The sequence below is a fragment of the Balaenoptera acutorostrata genome, chromosome 10 (assembly GCF_949987535.1).
Source record: "Balaenoptera acutorostrata chromosome 10, mBalAcu1.1, whole genome shotgun sequence".
Classification (NCBI taxonomy): domain Eukaryota; kingdom Metazoa; phylum Chordata; class Mammalia; order Artiodactyla; family Balaenopteridae; genus Balaenoptera; species Balaenoptera acutorostrata.
Window position 1 is genome coordinate 11929981 of NC_080073.1, and position 18012 is coordinate 11947992.

Below are 18012 nucleotides of genomic sequence, written 5' to 3' on the forward strand. Positions count from 1 at the left end.
CTTGCTCATCACTGATCAACTATATTAATGCGTTGAACTCTAGCTGCAAAAAGACACACACAGAAAGCCACTTTACTTCTCCCATCAGCAGAACCACAAAGAACCAAACATTAATGTCTTCATACACTTTAGCCCAGGGGTTCTCCACCAGGGTGACTGTGTCTCCCGGGGGACATCTAGCAATGTCTGGAGACATTTTTGGTTGTCCCAACCAAACGGGAGGGGTACTGTTGGCACCTAGCACGTAGAAGCAGGGAGGCTACTACACATCCTACAATGCAGAGGACAGAACCCACAGCAAAGAATTACGTGGCCCCAAACATCAAAAGGCCAAGGTTGAGAAAGTCGTAATTAGCCCAAGCCCATAATTAAGTTATGCATGAGAAACAAACAAATCACTAGTTTAGAGCATAATTTAGTGTTTTGTTTTGTTTTGTTTTAAAGGAATTCCTTTATTTTTATTTTTTGTTTATTTATTTATTTATTTTTGGCTGTGTTGGGTCTTCGTTTCTGTGCGAGGGCTTCCTCTAGTTGCAGCGAGCGGGGGCCACTCTTCATCGCGGTGCGCAGGCCTTTCACTGTCGCAGCCTCTCTTGTTGCGGAGCACAGGCTCCAGACGCGCAGGCTCAGTGGTTGTGGCTCACGGGCCCAGTTGCTCTGGGCTCGAACCCGTGTCCCCTGCATTGGCAGGCGGATTCTCAACCACTGTGCCACCAGGGAAGCCCCTAATTTAGTGTTTTTTAAATAAACTTTTTTTAAACATTTTTTTTAACATTTAAATATTACTGGCACTATGCTTCTCAGGAGAACTGCTCCCCTGCTAAAAACGAATTGCTACTATTACCAAAACTTCTGTGGACCAATTAACACTTTTCGAACAGTGATGATTTATTTAACAAGCTCTTCCCTACAATGACTTAATATCAATAATGAATTACCTCCTTTAAAATTTAAAACTGATGATCATAATTAGAGAATTTTAAACTCTTAAAATTAAACCAAGGATGTGTAAAACGTCCCCTGGTGAGCTCACATTACTGTCAAAGTATGTGACCTCACCATGCAGAGGAGCCCACACCAAAAGCTAACTTGATAATTCCTCTGATCAAGGAACCTTTGCAAGAGGACGATCAATAGCCAGCCAACCTGACTTGAGAAATCAAGGAGCTGGGTTTTATTACCTATGAGCACAGACATCCACTGAGCCACACATTCTCCATCTAAATCCCGTTCTCATCTTTCTTTACCTTAAACCCGCAGACCCCACTCACTTGGTCTCAATCAGAATGTCAGCGTTGGTTGGATTCAGCACAGCTTTACATATCAGTTCCTGGGTCACCGGAATGGATTTGTTCATGGACACGCAGAGATCAGAGAGGTAATCTAAGAATCTATTGAGAAAGAGAAACCAAATAAAACTGTTTCTGTAGACAGAGCAGGGGTTGGGCTCTGGGAGCCTGGCTCTCCCTCAAGAGGACTGACCCAGCCTACCTTTAACACAAGTCAGCGAGGCTTTGGGTTTTAGTGTCAGCATCCATGGAACCCCCAGAAACCCAGACACCAGAGGGAAGGAAGGATGGATGGAAGGATGGATGGATGGATGGATGGAAGGGAGGGAGGGAGGGAGGGAGGGAAAGGAAGGAAGGAAGGAAGGGAAAGAAAGCAAGGAAGGAAGGAAGGAAGGAGGGAGGGAGGGAGGAAGAGCAAAGAAAGAAAAGCAAAAGAGGAAGGATGGCAGTGACGGTTGTGAGGAAGAGCTGACAAGGTAAAAATGAACAGAAGGAACCACCAAGTAAGAAGCTCACATAAGGAAGACATGGTTAGCATGCAGGGTACCCAGAGCGGTGAGGGGCAAGGCTATGATGCTTGAGGCCCAAATCAGAACCCTGGTTCTGATCCACTACGTTCTGATATGTACTGTTATTTGGGGGAAATTACTTAACCTCCCTGTGGTTCAGTTTTCTCATCGACAAAAAAGGCTAATATAGAACCTCAGAGAGTTCTTCTGAGGATTAAATGAGCTAATTCATGCAAAGTGCTTACTTAGTTCACTCACTGGCACATGAGAATGGTCCATAAAATAACATTTTATGGGTGGGGGCAGTCATTTTTATAAGAACACTTTCAGCTCTCCAGGGTCACCGTTCATGATACGCACATTGTAAACTATTTCCCACTTCACCTGAAATGGTGTGCATCTTAATTAATTAGAAGGAGAAAAAAAGAGGGAAGAGAGCGTAGGGGGAGGGGGAGATCTGTATGAATGCAATAGAATTGATAGAATTCACTAATGTAAATAAAAACACTCAAGTAACAACTATGTGGGCAAAAGACTAATTGATGATATTCGGGGGAGTTCTAACTGATCACCACGGGGTGCTACGAAGTGAATGAGTGGCCGATAGTTGTCATTTACTGTGCACCTAATAAGTGCCAGGCACTTCACATGTATTTATTCTCATTTAATTTTCACAGTGACCCATCTAGCAGATGAGGAAGTTAAAGCTCAAGGTCACCCAGCTGGTAAATGTTGCAGCTAGGATTCTACCCTGGCCTCATTCCCATACCAAGCTCTTTCCGCTACTCATCAAAGAGCCTGTCAAGACCTGCCCAATCAAAACCTGTCCCTAACATCCCCAAACAAAGGAAACCCAGGAAAAAGCACCACGACCCGCTCAGTGCCTGCATCGGAAATGCAAAGACGCCTTCTGCCTATCAACCCCGCCCCCGCCTCACCTGGGCTCCCTGTTCTTTCGCACCAGACTGACGAAGGTGTCAATCTCCGCCGCGGTGATGTGTTTTTCCAGGAGTTTCCGATTATTGTGGAGCAGGGCAGTGATGGTGTCTTCAGCCAGCACATCATAGCCAATCTGCTTCTGCATGAAGCCAAACTGCTTGGCTATGTACTCCTTCGAAGGAAGGAAAGCGAGGTGAGTGGGGAGGGCTGGAGACAATGTGCTGAGGCTGGAAGTAAGGGAGGGGGCAGCAGCCCCCGAGGAGCACCACTGCCCATGAGGGAAATCACAGGGGAGCATCTTTCCACAACTTCCTAATCCAGGGCGGCAGCTGCAATCTCCCTCGCATCCTTTATTTTTACGAAACCTGCCACACAGATGTAATTAAGTAAAATACCCTGTATTTACAGATAGGCATTTTTATTAAGTCCACTGGATAAATTTTAATGTAGTGACTTATTTTTCGAAAGGTCAAAAGTTGTTTTTCAGCTCTGATTTTATTACTAATTCAAGAGGATTTAACTGTGCCTCACTGCTCTGTGTTGCTGAATAAACACAGTCAAGCCTACCTGGATATTTAGAACAATGCTACCCCATTGCGTTTTCCTTATCTGGGGTGAAAATACATTTTTAAAGTCAGAGGGTAGCAGAAACAAGCTAGGAATACGTAAGCCACTCAATTATATTCGTAGAACATATGAAAACACCTCTGGCTTCTCTTTTGGGGATCAGACATGACATTCCATAGAAATATTTAAGAACTCCAGGAAGCCTCTTATGAATATTTGTTTGTTGCTATTCAAAGACATTTTCCCTGCCCAAAACAGACTATTTGCTTGCTCAAAGTTCAAACGGCCCTTGAAACTTGGTTTAATTTTTTTTCATTAATTCCAAAATTCTAAAAGTGACTCAGGATGAACATACCGGACATGGGCTACCTTTCAGCCCTCACTCAATAAGGATGCATGTTTGGGAATTCATCAGCCCCCAGGGATATACTACTGCCAGCTGGCACAGGGTCCATAAGCAACCAAGCTAAGACATCCAGAGTTGCAGCAAGAGGGACTGGTTTAGTCCCCTCGTGTACAAGCAAAATGTCCTGGCACACACTACAGACTCTGACGTATCCTCATTGCAAAAGAATAAAATCACTTTGGCACTAGTATGGTATTCATGCACCAGAGGTAGATTTATAGCAACCATAAAACTAACAAACATAGCATCACGGGTATGTGAGGTTTTATATTTAAACAGTAGCAAAGGCAAAGTGAAAGGTTTAGAAATACTAGCTAACAAAGTTACATCTAACATTTTAGAGCACTGCTTAGGATCAACACTATCTTTATGATGACACACAAAAAACTTTAACTGCAGAGAACAGTTTAAATTTAAAGGCCAGATGTAGGGGCATTCAAAGCTCAAAAACAAAGCCTTTTGTAACACAAGGCAGGGATTGGAATTCCGGTTACAATAAGCATCACTCTGTGCACGTACAGTAGTTCACGGAGCGCAGGGTTTCTCAACCTCAGCACTACCTACTGACTTCTTGGGCCGCGAAATTCTTTGTTGCATGGCTGGATGTTAATGGCATCCGTGGCCTCTGCCCCCTAGATGTCAGTAGAATCCCCAACTCATGACACTCAATAGGGTCTCCAGACATTTTTCCATATGTCCCCTGGGGGAAAAATTACTCCCAGTTAAGAACTACTGATACAGTGATTCCTCAGCACCTCCAATTGTTAGGAACCCTCACAGAGGTTAAAACACCTAATTCACGGAGAGAATATATTGATTGTGTGTGTGTTGACTGTCATCACACAGTTGATGACTTAGAATGTCATAAAACATGAGCCAGAACCAAAACAAAGAGAAAGTTACCAGCAGAGATGGAGGAAATGGATGGGACAGGAAGAAAAGATTTCACTCCATCTTCAGTATAAGCACGTGGAATCACTGTGCCCTTAAGTCTTACGGGAGTGTACCATAAGAAGTACTGTATATGTAACACCAATGTCAAGAAAAAGAAATCTCATTCAAAGGTGGCTGTAGAAGGGGAATTTTCAGGTATCCTTCTCAACTCTGTAATATATCCTCCCAGGCTTGCAAAAAAAAACCTGTATTTCCTTTCTAAGAGCAAACTTAACAATGAACTACTACCTGGCCATTAAATAAATATACATGTGACACCTAAAACTCATTGAGGAAAGTTCATGAACTTCAGGGAGGAAGCTGTTCATCACTTCCCATCGGTCCTTAATCCCAACCTGGTTCTTTCTGTAGTCCTGCTGGGAGTGTCTCAGGACCCTGTAGCAGAGGCGGCAGATGTGTCTGAAGGGTGCGTGCCGCTGGTCCCCCAGCTCCTCCAGACGTAGCATCGGGCCGTCACCGCAGTCTGTGAATGGGGCCTGTAACAACTTGAAGATCTGTTTGCAGAAAGAAGAGAATAAAAACTGCCATCACCTACTGTTTTAAGGGCTAACCTTCTCTTTGGAAGTAATATAACCTCAAGGGTAGCTAAACTATATAGGAAAATCTCTCTATGCAAACAATCATGAACCTGAAAACTGCATTCATTCCATCAATTGGGACTGGCTCCTCCCTGAATTCAGTCCTCCTGGACCTAATTGGTCCTCAAATACTTGAAAATGCGGTGTTTCAAGCAGTGCCTGAGAGCACAGACTCTGGAGTCAGCAGATTCTAGGTTGAAATTACACATCTTTATTACTTTCCTACAGGTAAAGATCATGGTCAAGGTAACCTTCAGCTTTCTCAGCAGTAATATGGAGAGAACAATACCTAGCTCACGAGGGTGTTGTAAGGATTAAAGTAGACAGTAAGTGTCAGGTCATAAGTGTAGCACTCACACAAGTGCTCAACGAAGGCTCCTCCACAGTTTCAGACCCTCTAGGAATCACTATTGTGGAAAAGAGCATGGGCATTAAGCCAGAGGTCTTATTTGGCAGTTATCACATCAAACGGCAGGGCATAATTTATTCTGGGACTTTAAACCCTTGTTGAAACAGGATGGAGTGTTAATAAATACTGTCTATCATAGTCCAAAAGGAGAAAGGATTCTCAAATCCAAGTTCCTACGGAGAACTATGGGACTAGTAACTAACGCGTTTTTCTTTTGGCTCTAGTGGCCCAGCCTCTGACAGCTTTAGAGAACTGTGTGGCATACATTTCCGTGTACTTCATCTACCCTGCACTTGTCACTTTCCTCCCTGTAATTTATTTCTACCCCAGTTTATTTAACTTTATACCAGATTACATCATCTATGTATTTTCTGTGAGTTCATTTTATTTTCTACTCATTCTTCATTTACAGGAAGATTTTTTGGTGACTTATAATGGTCCCCATAAGAGCCTCTACACGCCTTCTGAGTTTATCATATACTCCAAATCTCCCAGATACATGAAATAACCTTAAGGATACACTGCACTTGATATTATTTGTGAGGAAAATAAAGTTGTCAACTGAATTCTTGTTGGGATTCCTAACAGGTAAATTCTCACATGGCTGATATTCAACAAGTGTGTTAACAATCAACTGAACTATCAAACCATGAAAAGATGCAGGAAACTTGAATTCATTTTACTAAGTGAAAGAAGTAAAATCTGAAAAAGATACATACAGTAGGATTCTAACTATACGACATTCTGGAAAAGGCAAAACTATAAAGACAATAAAAAGATCAATGGGCCGTCATCAAAAGATCTACAAACAATAAATGCTGGAGACGGTGTGGAGAAAAGGGAACCTTCTTGCACTGTTGGTGGGAATGTAAACTGATACAGCCACTATGGAGAACAGTATGGAGGGTCCTTAAAAACTAAAAATAGAACTACCATATGACCCAGCAATCCCACTACCGGGCATATACCCTGAGAAAACCATAATTCAAAAAGAGGCATGCACCACAATGTTCATTGCAGCACTATTTACAATAGCCAGGACATGGAAGCAACCTAAGTGTCCATCAACAGATGAATGGATAAAAAAGACGTGGCACATATATGCAATGGAATATTACTCAGCCATAGAAAGAAACGAAATTGAGTTATTTGTAGTGAGGTGGATGGACCTAGAGTCTGTCATACAGAGTGAAGTAAGTCAGAAAGAGAAAAACAAATACCGTATGCTAACACATATATATGGAATCTAAAAAAAACATGGTTCTGAAAAACCTAGGGGCAGGACAGGAATAAAGATGCAGATGTAGAGAATGGAACTGAGGACACGGGGAGGGGGAAGGGTAAGCTGTGACAAAGTGAGAGAGCGGCATGGACATATATACACTACCAAATGTAAAACAGATAGCTCGTGGGAAGCAGCCGCATAGCACAGGGAGATCAGCTCGGTGCTTTGTGTCCACCTAGAGGGGTGGGATAGGGAGGGTGGGAGGGAGACGCAAGAGGGAGGAGATATGGGGATATATGTATATGTATAGCTGATTCACTTTGTTATACAGCAGAAACTAACACACCATTGTAAAGCAATTATACTCCAATAAAGATGTTAAAAAAAAAAAAGATCAATGGTTGCTTGCCAAGGGTTGGGGGAAAGGGAGGGACAAATAGGCAGAGCACAGAGGATTTTTAGGGCAATGAAACTACTCTGTATGACATGATAATAATGGATACATGTGATTATTCATTTGTTCAAAGCCATAGCATGTACAACACCAAGAGTGAAGCCTAATGTAAACTACAGACTTTGGACAATTATGATGTGTCAGTGTAGGTTCATCAGCTATAACAAATGTACCTCTCTGGTGGGGATGCTAGCAACAGGGAAGGCTGTGGATGGGTGGAGGTATGAGGTACCCGGGGAATCTCTGTACTTCCCACTCACTTTTGCTGTGAACTTAAAACTGCTCTAAAAAATTAAGTCTATTTTTTTTTTAAAGTCAACAGATCAAGCCTGTGAGGTGGAAATCATTCACATCCCTCTATAAGAGCAGTGATACCACTGATTTCTTATAAAGCCAACCGAATATGTCACCACTTACTGACCTGCTTGAGGATATTCTGTTCTCTCATCAGCTTCTGCCGTTCTCTGTTGGGCTTAGAGAAGACCACTTCAAGAACATCTTGACCGGAGTTAGTTCCACCAGTGACAAAGTAAACCAAGTCTTCCAGCAGCTTGGTTACAGATCTTAGGAGGAAAAAAGCTATTAGATATGGGAAGTGTTCAACGGGCAACAGGCTGAAAGCTTCACCTTGGAAGCCTTCAGGCCAGAGGAACCAGTTAAGCAGAAGCAAACCCATTCTCCCAGTTTCCTTGAAATTGTCAGTTGAGGCCAATCACCAATAAGAGTGAAATAGAGACACTACCTCCACATTGTCCACAAAAACATTATCACCTTCACAAAATATTAGACATTACATTTTATCTCAGAGTAACCTCAACCCCTGACATTTAGTAAGATAGTTCCAGAGACCAAGTTGGAGACAGGGAAACAGAGAAAGAAGGAGACATTTACAAGTTTAGAGACTTTCAGAACAGTGAAAGCAAAAGTAACTATTGCTTGAAAACCACACGTTGAAGCCACCCACAAATGCTAAGGCCCGCTGCCCTCACACAGAGCTCTTCCAAGCACCCTCTCTCTCTGCAAGGGATTTCAGAAACCCACAGCGGGTGAGGATGAGCGTGATCGGTTCTGGCAGGGAGCCCTCACCTTCTCTCATTCTGGGTGATGGTGCCCTTCTCCAGCTTCCCAGCTATGGAACCCAGCACCTTGCTGGCATCATTGGCAAAGTCCAGGTCCCGAACCTCAGCAGGAGAGACCGGAACTATGGCAAATGCTTCTTTGTCCTCCTTCACGGGAGAGGTTCCAATCTGAAAAGCAAGATGGTCTTTGTGGAACAGCCCCTTAGACTGAGAGGGTAAGACATTAATCAAACACTGTATTTATGGGACATGGGGCAATCCAAAAAGCCTAGAGCTTTCTTGTGGTTCAAATAAACGGACATAGAAAGACACCTGGAAAGATGTACCCCGAATCGTCAACAGCTGTTACCTCTACAGGTTGGTATTGTGGAGAAAAGTAAGGCAGGAAATGGGGCAGCACTATGATTTTACAGCTTCATTTGTTACAGGGAGCATCTGAGACTTTTGTAATTTAAAAACACGTTTATAAATACATAGGGAAAAAAATCAAATGTACAAAATGGTGATTCTTGTTTCTGAGAGTATTATAAGGGTAGACACTGCACCGATCTTTTAGCTTTTCTATATACCTCAAAATGTTCATTAAAGTAGAGGAGAAAATTCCAATAATCTTCCCCATCACCAAAAGATATTATGTGAGAGTATAATTCCATTTTTAAAAAAGAAAATCCCTATGTCTGTGTATTTATGCTCTATGATCCTGAACAAGGTGAGAAAGGAGAGGTGGGCTTCAGGGAGAGAAATTAAAGAGGTTGGAAGAACTTTCAAGAAATAAAAGTACATATTTAAATACAAAGAGAAATAAAGAAATAATAAAGATTGTGGGAAATCAACTAGGTATGTGATGTATCTCAAGGCACAAGCAAACATTCCCCCAGCCAAAATCAGCCTTCAGACAGATATGAAATCCAGACAATTGCTCAACCTTTAGGGCAAAAGCTATGGAATAAAATAAAAGGTTCTAGTTATTTCAAAAGCCCTGGGCTTGCTTTAGCCAGGCCCCTTGGAAAGAATTCTTTCATCACATTCAGGTTTGTCCGCCACCACGCTCCTGCCGAAGCAACAACTTCAGACCTCCATACGCCTCCATCTGCCCTCAAAGGAGCCCTTTCATCAGGGAGCATGAGACCGAGGGAGGCAGCCAAGTTCAGGGACTTACTTTTAGCATCACGGGTTTTTCTTCTTCCTTGTCAATGGGGATATTTGTGCTGTGAACCCAGGTATTAGTACACAGGTGTCTGAGCCGGACATAGGAGTTTCTAAAGGAAAAGAAAAAAAAAGAAAAAGGATTTTAGGGACAGGGCTATTTAGGTTCTCTATAGCCACTGGCCTAGAATACATCCTATAAGAATAAAAAAAGGATACCAAAATGGTTTTCCGCTACACACACTGGACAGCATAAACTTAAGAGCAAACGGTTCTGGTCCAAGATACACTTTGACAGATCTACAGCGGCAAACCATTCATAACCACTCTAAGGTGATTGTCTCGTGCTGTATTTCTAAATGCAGACACACTGCATTCTATCATGTTTGGCTCTATTGCCCTTAACAGACACTGTTTTTTTGTTTTTTTAACAAGTCAAAGGTTTGTTCATCATGCAAGTCTATAGGTTCCATTTTGGCAATAAAGTATTTTTAAATTAAATATGTACATTGTTTTTTAAGACATAATGCTATTGCACACTTAATAGATCACAGTGTACTGTCAACGTGACTTTCATATGCACTGTGAAACCCCCAGATTTGTGTGACTTGCTTTATTGTGATACTCGCTTTATTGCAATAGTCTGGAACTGAACCCACAGTATTTCTGAGGTATGCATGTATAAAATTATACACAGTGAATGACTGTCTCAGAACAAACTGAGCATGAGACAGAGTAACAAAAAGTATTTACTGAGTACCTATTAGAGCTTATCATGAGAGATGATAAAGCAGTAATTGAAATTTTCATATGGATCAATAGAGCAAAAAATAAAACCGTAAAATGCCTGGAAGAAAATGTGAGTAAAAATTTAATAATCTTGTGAGAGGGAAAGCCTTTTGAAGCACATAACAAAATACAAGATTTCCAAATTTCAGAGGCAAAAGATGGATACATCTTATTACATAGTTTAAATTTTACATTTCCATACACCAAAAGTAGAAAAAAGTTTAAATTTTTAAAAACCATCATGAACAAAACTGAAAGAAAAATGACAACCTGGGAAAATAAAAGATTAATATATAGCATAAAAGGGTATTAATCCACATATATAGAGAGATCTTAAAAATCAGTAAGAAAAACATCATGAATATTGGAAATGAAAATGGAACATGTACACAAACCAGTAATCTAATAAAGAAACATAAATGACCAATAAACATCCAAGTACATATTCAACTTCCTCAATTTATACAAATTAAAACAATATATCATTTTATTGTATCATATTCCAAAGATCCTGGAAACTGATACAACGCAGTACTTAGAGCTTAGAGAGCTTACAGAGCTTAGAGAAATGAGTTCTACACACTCATGGTAAGAGTGTCAACAGGTTAAACTCTGGAAGAGAGTCTGGCACTTTGTATAACATGTAAAATGTACCTACCTTCTCATCTAGCAATCTCATTTTTATATTTCTTAAGAGATGACAGCACAGGTGCAAAATGAGGCAGAAAGATGTTCAACAAAGCATTATTTATAATAGTTAAAATCTTGCAAACAACCCAATGTCTCAGTAATGGACTAGTTAATTATAGTATGTAAGACAGAATAGTACAGAGTTCTTTAAAATGATTACAATCGATATTTATTTACTTGGAAGTATGTACAGGACATATTGTTCAGTGGAAAAGATGTTAAAAATAGCTTGATTCATTTATGATAAATTATACACAGGTTATCTGTGTGCCCAGAGACGTGTCTGAAACTACAGAAAACCAAAATGTTTGTCGTAGTTACCTCTGAATGGTTAGATTTTATGTAATTTTTTACTTGTCTCTCTGTTCTCCATGAGATTTTAAAATATTTTTGTTGTTGTTCCTTTTTATGATGAGCATGGGTCATTTTACAATGTTTTTCAAATTTGCTTTTCTTTTAAAGAAGTAGTGACATAATACTCGCTCTTAAGGAATCTACCGTCGCATTAGTGAGATGAAATGAACACACGCCAAGCAAAAGTAACAGGAGACATACGTTAGAAAGGCTTTAAGATGGGAGACAGTCAAGGTAAGTACTTTTAGAGGAGGAGATTAAGGAGGCTTCAGGGAGTCATGGAATATTTTTGTTACAGAAAACTTGAGCTGGAACTTTAAACGCTGGTGGGACCAGAGCAGAAGGGACAGCATGGAAGTCATTTGCATTAAGAGGAATTCAAAACAACAGCATCCCAAGTTCATGGGAAAGGGGCACGGGGGAGGGCACATTAAACCAGGCACATCTCTTCAGCAGATCCTCTGACTTCCTTCATTTTAACTGTCTTGAAAACTACAAGTGGTATTTACTTTGAATAGCACGAATATAAATTAAACAACATGAACAAGAAATTCGACAGAGATTTGCATTTTTTCTTCTGAGGAACTTGGATTCATTCTCTTATTTTCAAAGTATAACTGAAAGCTTGGAGCTTAACTTTTACTTGGATGATTGACTACATTCTATAGAGTTCTATGTCAAAGTTCATTTAAAATACCAAGGGCATTCTATCTATTCATCTGAAGTCTCATTCCCAATCCTTAGCTCAAAAGTCATGATAGCAGGACAACTGCAAAAGAGCCACAAAGCCTGATGCTCTCCCAATGTTCATTTATTGCATCTAATTTGCATAAACTGCAATTTTACTATCTTGCTTATTATATCCAGGACTTGTCACTATCCCTTTCAGTTTGTCTTGAAAGCGTTCTTTCAACCAATGACTATCACAAAAAAGTTCTTTACTGGTAACATTTCAGGTACTTTCATGTATCTACCCCCAGACTTTCTGATCTTCAAAGAAGCAAAATTTAGCACAACTCTAAGAAAGAGGGCAATGTGTGTACTCCTCCTAAAATTTTTATGACTCCACTGAATCAATGAATAAGAGGCCCTGTTCACTTCTGGCTCTGAGGTTGGTGGCCAAGGGCAAGAACAGATAAAAATTTAGAAAGCTAAGACCAAGTCCAAGATCATAACTAATAATAAACACATTGGTAAACCATGCCAGACACTTTTTCCAGGGTGAACACAAGGCTTCCCTTGCTTATGAGTTTACAATCAGACTGTCTATGGACAACTGCCCACAAAGAATGTTTTCCAACAGAGAAACAGTAATGAATCAAGGGGATACAGAAGCAGGGCTCTACAGCCAACCAAAGCTGTTTGGCAAGCTGACCTAGAAATTCAAACTTCCCCTTCCCACGGGATCATGGGGATTTCCAACCCACTGGGGAATATGGCCAACTGGCACCTCATTCCTCTTCACCAAGGGAATGCCATGAAATATCTTCTGACGGATATTTTACATCACATGGTTCTGTTCTTTCCTAACCCTTACAAACAAAGAACTTAGCAAATAAAACTAACGTCATTCCCTTGTCTTCTGGGAGCCTAAAAACAAAATCCATTCAAGAACTTCCAGAATAGGGGACACAACACATGGAAAAGTACTTAAACCAAAACGCAATTGGATTCTATAGTCCCTATGCCTATCTAGGTAGTCAGTGAGAAAGGACACTTCACAAAAGCAATCTACCCTACTTCAAACCGGATTTTTAAAAATGACCTCAAAATCGATCAAAGACCTAAGTGAAAAGAGCACAAACTACTAAAACTCTCAGAAGAAAACATTAGCATCAATCTTTGTGACCTCGGATTAGGCAACAGTTTCTTAAGAAAGCAAAAACATAAGCAACCAAAAGCGAAAATAGATAAACTGGACTTCAACAAAGTTAAAAACGTTTGTGGTTCACGAGACACCATCAAGAAAGTGAAGAAATCTACAGAATGGGAGAAAATACTTGCAAATCATAACTGATAAGGGGTTTGTAATAAAGAACATTTAATACTCAATAATAAAAAGACACATAACCCTTTTTTTTAAGTGGCCAAAAAATAATGGGCAAAGGATCTGAATAGATGTGTCTCTACAAATGATATACAAACGACCAATAAACACATGAGAAGATCATCATCATTAGCCATCAGAGAAATTCAAGTCAAAACTACAATGAGATACCACTGCACAGTTACTAGGATGGCTCAAATATAAAAAAGACAGATAAACAAGCATTGGAGAGAAATTAGAACTCTCATATACAGCTGGTGGGAATATAAAACTATAAATGTAGAACTGGCAGTTCCTCAAATGTTAGACATACAGTTACCACATAACCCACTAATTCCACTCCTAGGTAGAGACCCATGAGAAATGAAAATGTATGTCCACACAAAAATGTGTACACAAATGTTCACGGAACAGCCAGAAAAAGGCAAATAACCCAAATGGCCATCAACTAGTAAGTGAATAAATAAAATGTGACATAACCATACAGTGGAATCTTATTCAGGAATACAATGAAATGAAGAATACATGCTACAAAATGGATGAATCTTAAAAACAATGCTAAGTGAAAGAAGCCAGTCACAAAAAGCCATTCCATTTATATGAAATGTCCAGAATAGGCAGATCAATAGAGACAAAATGCAGATTAGCCTAAAGCTGAGGGTGGAGCCTGGGGAAATAAAAGCGACTGCCAATGGGTACGGTGCTCCTTCTTGAGGTGATGAAATTGTTCTAAAATCAATTGTGCTGATGGTTGCCCAACTCTGCTAATCTACTAAAAACCAATGAATTGAGCACTTCTAGTAGGTGAATTGTACGATACATGAATTATATCTCAATATATCATTTTTTTTTTTTTAAAAAAGCAATCTACATCAGGACAAACGTGGAGTACGCGAAGCTGTGCCCATACTTGGGGTTTAATAGGAGAACATCTCCAGCTTTTCCCAGATTCTCAAGGGGTTAATGACCCAGCAGAGGGTAAGAACCAGCGATCACTGTGCTGAATGGCAATGAACAGCCTCCTTGTAAGGTTCTCTTCTTGTGGACAGTGCCTTCTGTTTATCACTCTGAGAGGGATAGGAAGAGTATCCAGAACAAGAGAAGCTTCTCCTCTAATTCTTTTTTTTTTTTTAATTTCATGTTTTGGCATTTTTGTTAGCGTTAACCATTCCCTTCTCTGCTGTCAAATTTTATTAAGCACCTAAGTGTCTAGTGTATGCTAGACACTTGGATGCGAACCTTTCCATAGCCATTACTTTCTTTACAATTCCTTTAATGTTCCTCTATAATACAATATTTAAGAACATAGTCTTTTGCATTACACAGACATTTCTGTGTTCTCCGGTTGTAACAGCACCCAAGCTGCAGTTGTCACTTTCACAGCCCAGCTCTGGCTGAGCAGGTAAACAGCAATGATACACAGGAATAATGAAACACAAAGGAATCCTCAGAGAGAGGAGCCCTGTGGTAAAACCTCCCAATGCCACGGAGACTTCCACTACCCAAGGCTGTGTCCAAGAGTCAGAATTGCCAGAACAGCCCTATCTGGCTCTGCAACGGTGCTCTCTGACTTGTGATAAGTTGTTTAAATTCTCTGAGCCTCATTTCTTTACCTCTAGGAAAGGTCAAATAATAATACTTATCTCACAGGGGTTTTGGTGAAGGTGAAATTATGTAACATGAGTATTTAGCATTATAGATTGCATGTAGTCAGCACTCAACAAGTGTTAGCCACTATTAATACTTCTGTTGATTTTTTGTTTTTTCAAGATTTTTTTTTTTTAATGTGGACCATTTTTAAAGTCTTTATTGAATTTGTTACAATATTGCTTCTGTTTTATGTTTTGGTTTTTTGGCCATGAGGCATGTGGGATCTTAGCTCCCCAACCAGGGATTGATCCTGCACCCCCTGCATTGGAAGGTGAAGTCTTAACCACTGGACTGCCAGAGGAAGTCCCTGTTGATTTTAAGAGTGAGCTTTTGTTCCATTTACGGTCTAGTAAATGGAAATGCTTTTTTATGCAACAAAACTAAAAGTCAAATTTAATAAAATAACCAAAGAAGACCGGTCTGATTTCCCAATACCTTTAATAAAATTTACTATGCATTGAGTGAATTTCAAACGTTCCACTTTCTAGAATTTCTTTTCAATTGTTTATTCAATTGACCAGGAGATCTCTCAGATTTGGGAAGGAGGGAGAGAGTAAAGGAAACTAGAAATATTGAGTTACTTAAGCTTAACGTTTGGTTTGTTCACCTAAACATAGCACGTCTTAGCTAACCACTGACTACTGAGAACTTACAACTGATAAGCCATTAAAAAAAAAAAGAAGAAAAAAGAAAACTCAGATGTCATTTCCATGGGCAACCAGAACAAATCCTTTACCAAATCCTGTACAAAAGCTTCAAGAATGACGATGACGTTGTGGATTCCGAGAACCCCAGCCAGGCCACATATACCACCCTGACTCACTTGAGATAAGCCGTTTTGGACTCATACCTCGGGACAAGGCTATCGCCTCCACGGAGGGTGGTGGGATCTAGCTCAAAGATGGACGAGATGTCATTGCCTTCGGGCACAGAGACCAGGGAGTACACCATCTTCTCTTGGGCGTTTCGCAACCTGCTTCGGGAGGCATCCTGATCAGGGTCCAGCTGAGGAGGAAAAGTCATCAAGTCAAGGATTGCACGTGCCACGGCCTTCCCTCACTACAATCACTGCACAGTCCACAGGAACAGGGAAGAAACAACAGTGAGCGTCAGTAGTTGGCAGGAAGAGCATCACAGTTTCAGAGCAGTCATTGAAGATGATAGTTGGCCACCCACGCCAAGAAGATTGACACTCTACCTCCTGGTGTTGCAATAAAAATGCTTAAGCAACGTGGGGTTGCATTACTAGCTCTCCACGGGCAGAGTGCTACAGGCGGTACACCCCTGCGCAGCGGTCGGGAGACAGGAGAAGCACTGTGAGAAAACTTAGCCTGTGGATTTTGTCATGGGCGGTTGTGTTAATCGACAGTGAAACTGTCTAGCGAGAATATGATACAGCTACTTCCCAGGAGAAAAAAAAACAATGCAGTGAAATAAACCTGAATCCAAGTGTTTGCAAGCAGCTATCCCCGTGTGGCCAAGAAAAATATTTGAGAAGTCAGAGTAGCCCTGAAAAAATGTTCCTAATTAATCAATTGCTGACGACAATTCAGGGGAAAAGGGGCCCCTCCTGCTACGTGAGGGATCTGGCTGAGACTGAAGAAAATCTCTGACAGTGAAGGCTGAAGAACAAGGATGAAAGCTTTCCCAAGAAACTGTTAAAACACATCTAGTCTCCAAAGGCCATCTGCCTAAGAAGCCTGAAGCAGCATGCTGGGCCTAGCGCCTGCTCTGACAGGCTTCACAAGGTGGCTCTCCGCCGTGCGACTCTATACGGGATCATTTTTCATGTTTAACATCCTTGCAAGATGACAATATCCACCTGTATGTACTAGGAAAAGCACATTTCCCTTGTCTCTATCTTGCTTTGCTTAGGCTGAGGCCCTGCTTCCTTTCCAAATGGAATGGAGAAAAGAAAAGCAAATCTAACAGGCAAAGGAGAGAGCATAAGACAATTTCATTCCATGGGGCCTGAGCTCTAGGACTGTAGGCAACAGTTTGCTTTTTCAGTTCAGCAGCAGCCCCAGCCTTTGTCTATAAAAAAAAAAAAAAGGAAGGAAGGGAGGGAGGGACGGAAGAAAGAAAAGAAAATGCAAACAATTCTTCTAATACCCCCAACCTCTGTCTCCCCCCTCTCACACTCCCTCCTCTCACACCCTGTACCTCTGGCTAAACAAACCCCATTCGCTATTCCATCTACACTAACGTAAGAATCCACTGGAGGGGATCAGGGCATCTCCAAGAGCTCAGCTCAGGAGAAAGCACTCTGAACAGAATTTGCCCTCTTCTAACCACTGTTACCTGCAAAGGGTTGCACACACCACTTTCAAAATATAAACCCTGTCCCGGTTCTGGTGTGAGACACGGGGCTCAGCTACAGACTGGCAGCTAAATTTCAGACCTGCCACACGTCCGAAGAAAAATGCCAACTGCACTGAGTCCACTGCATCCGCACTGTGACTGAGCAAGGCGCCCTCATCCTCCCGAGTGCGGTCGGCGTTTGCCACCTAGTGGGAGGAAAGGCACACGTGCAGAAGGCCGTCAGACCAGAGCCAGCTCGGGTTCTTCTTTCTGTCCCTGTGGCGTCAAGCCCATGGCTCGAGGGGGCTGCTGAATTTACAAAGAGGAGAGCAACAAAGCCGAATGGGGTCCCAGGCAAAACCACAGGCACGGGGTGCCAGTCTCAGGAAATACGCGACCAATAAGCAGAGCAGAAAGAGAGGCTTCCTCTCCCACACTCCCGAGTCTCCCAGCCAAGAAGACGGTGCAGGACCCTCCCAACGCTGACACCTTCCTCCCAGAGGCAGGAGCTGAGCTGCTGGCCTTGTGGGTGCAGGGTGAGCCCCCCACACACACCCCTCCTCCACGCGAGGACCGCCACCCAAGCGACACCCCGAGTAGCCAGAGCAACGCAGCCCAGACCTGCA

General features: G+C 41.6%; 1 protein-coding gene across 1 annotated transcript in view; it reads right to left on the minus strand.

Annotated features, from left to right (window-relative positions):
* Positions 1-18012, minus strand: part of ITPR1 (inositol 1,4,5-trisphosphate receptor type 1) — a 320598-nt gene that overhangs the window by 163635 nt on the left and 138951 nt on the right. Inside the window, exons 13-19 of the mRNA XM_057554628.1 lie at positions 15936-16090; positions 9569-9668; positions 8417-8577; positions 7752-7893; positions 5000-5158; positions 2737-2909; positions 1272-1391 (exon numbers count right to left, since the gene is read on the minus strand). Coding sequence (XP_057410611.1) covers positions 1272-1391; positions 2737-2909; positions 5000-5158; positions 7752-7893; positions 8417-8577; positions 9569-9668; positions 15936-16090 — 1010 coding nt within the window. The remainder of the gene's footprint in view (positions 1-1271; positions 1392-2736; positions 2910-4999; positions 5159-7751; positions 7894-8416; positions 8578-9568; positions 9669-15935; positions 16091-18012) is intronic.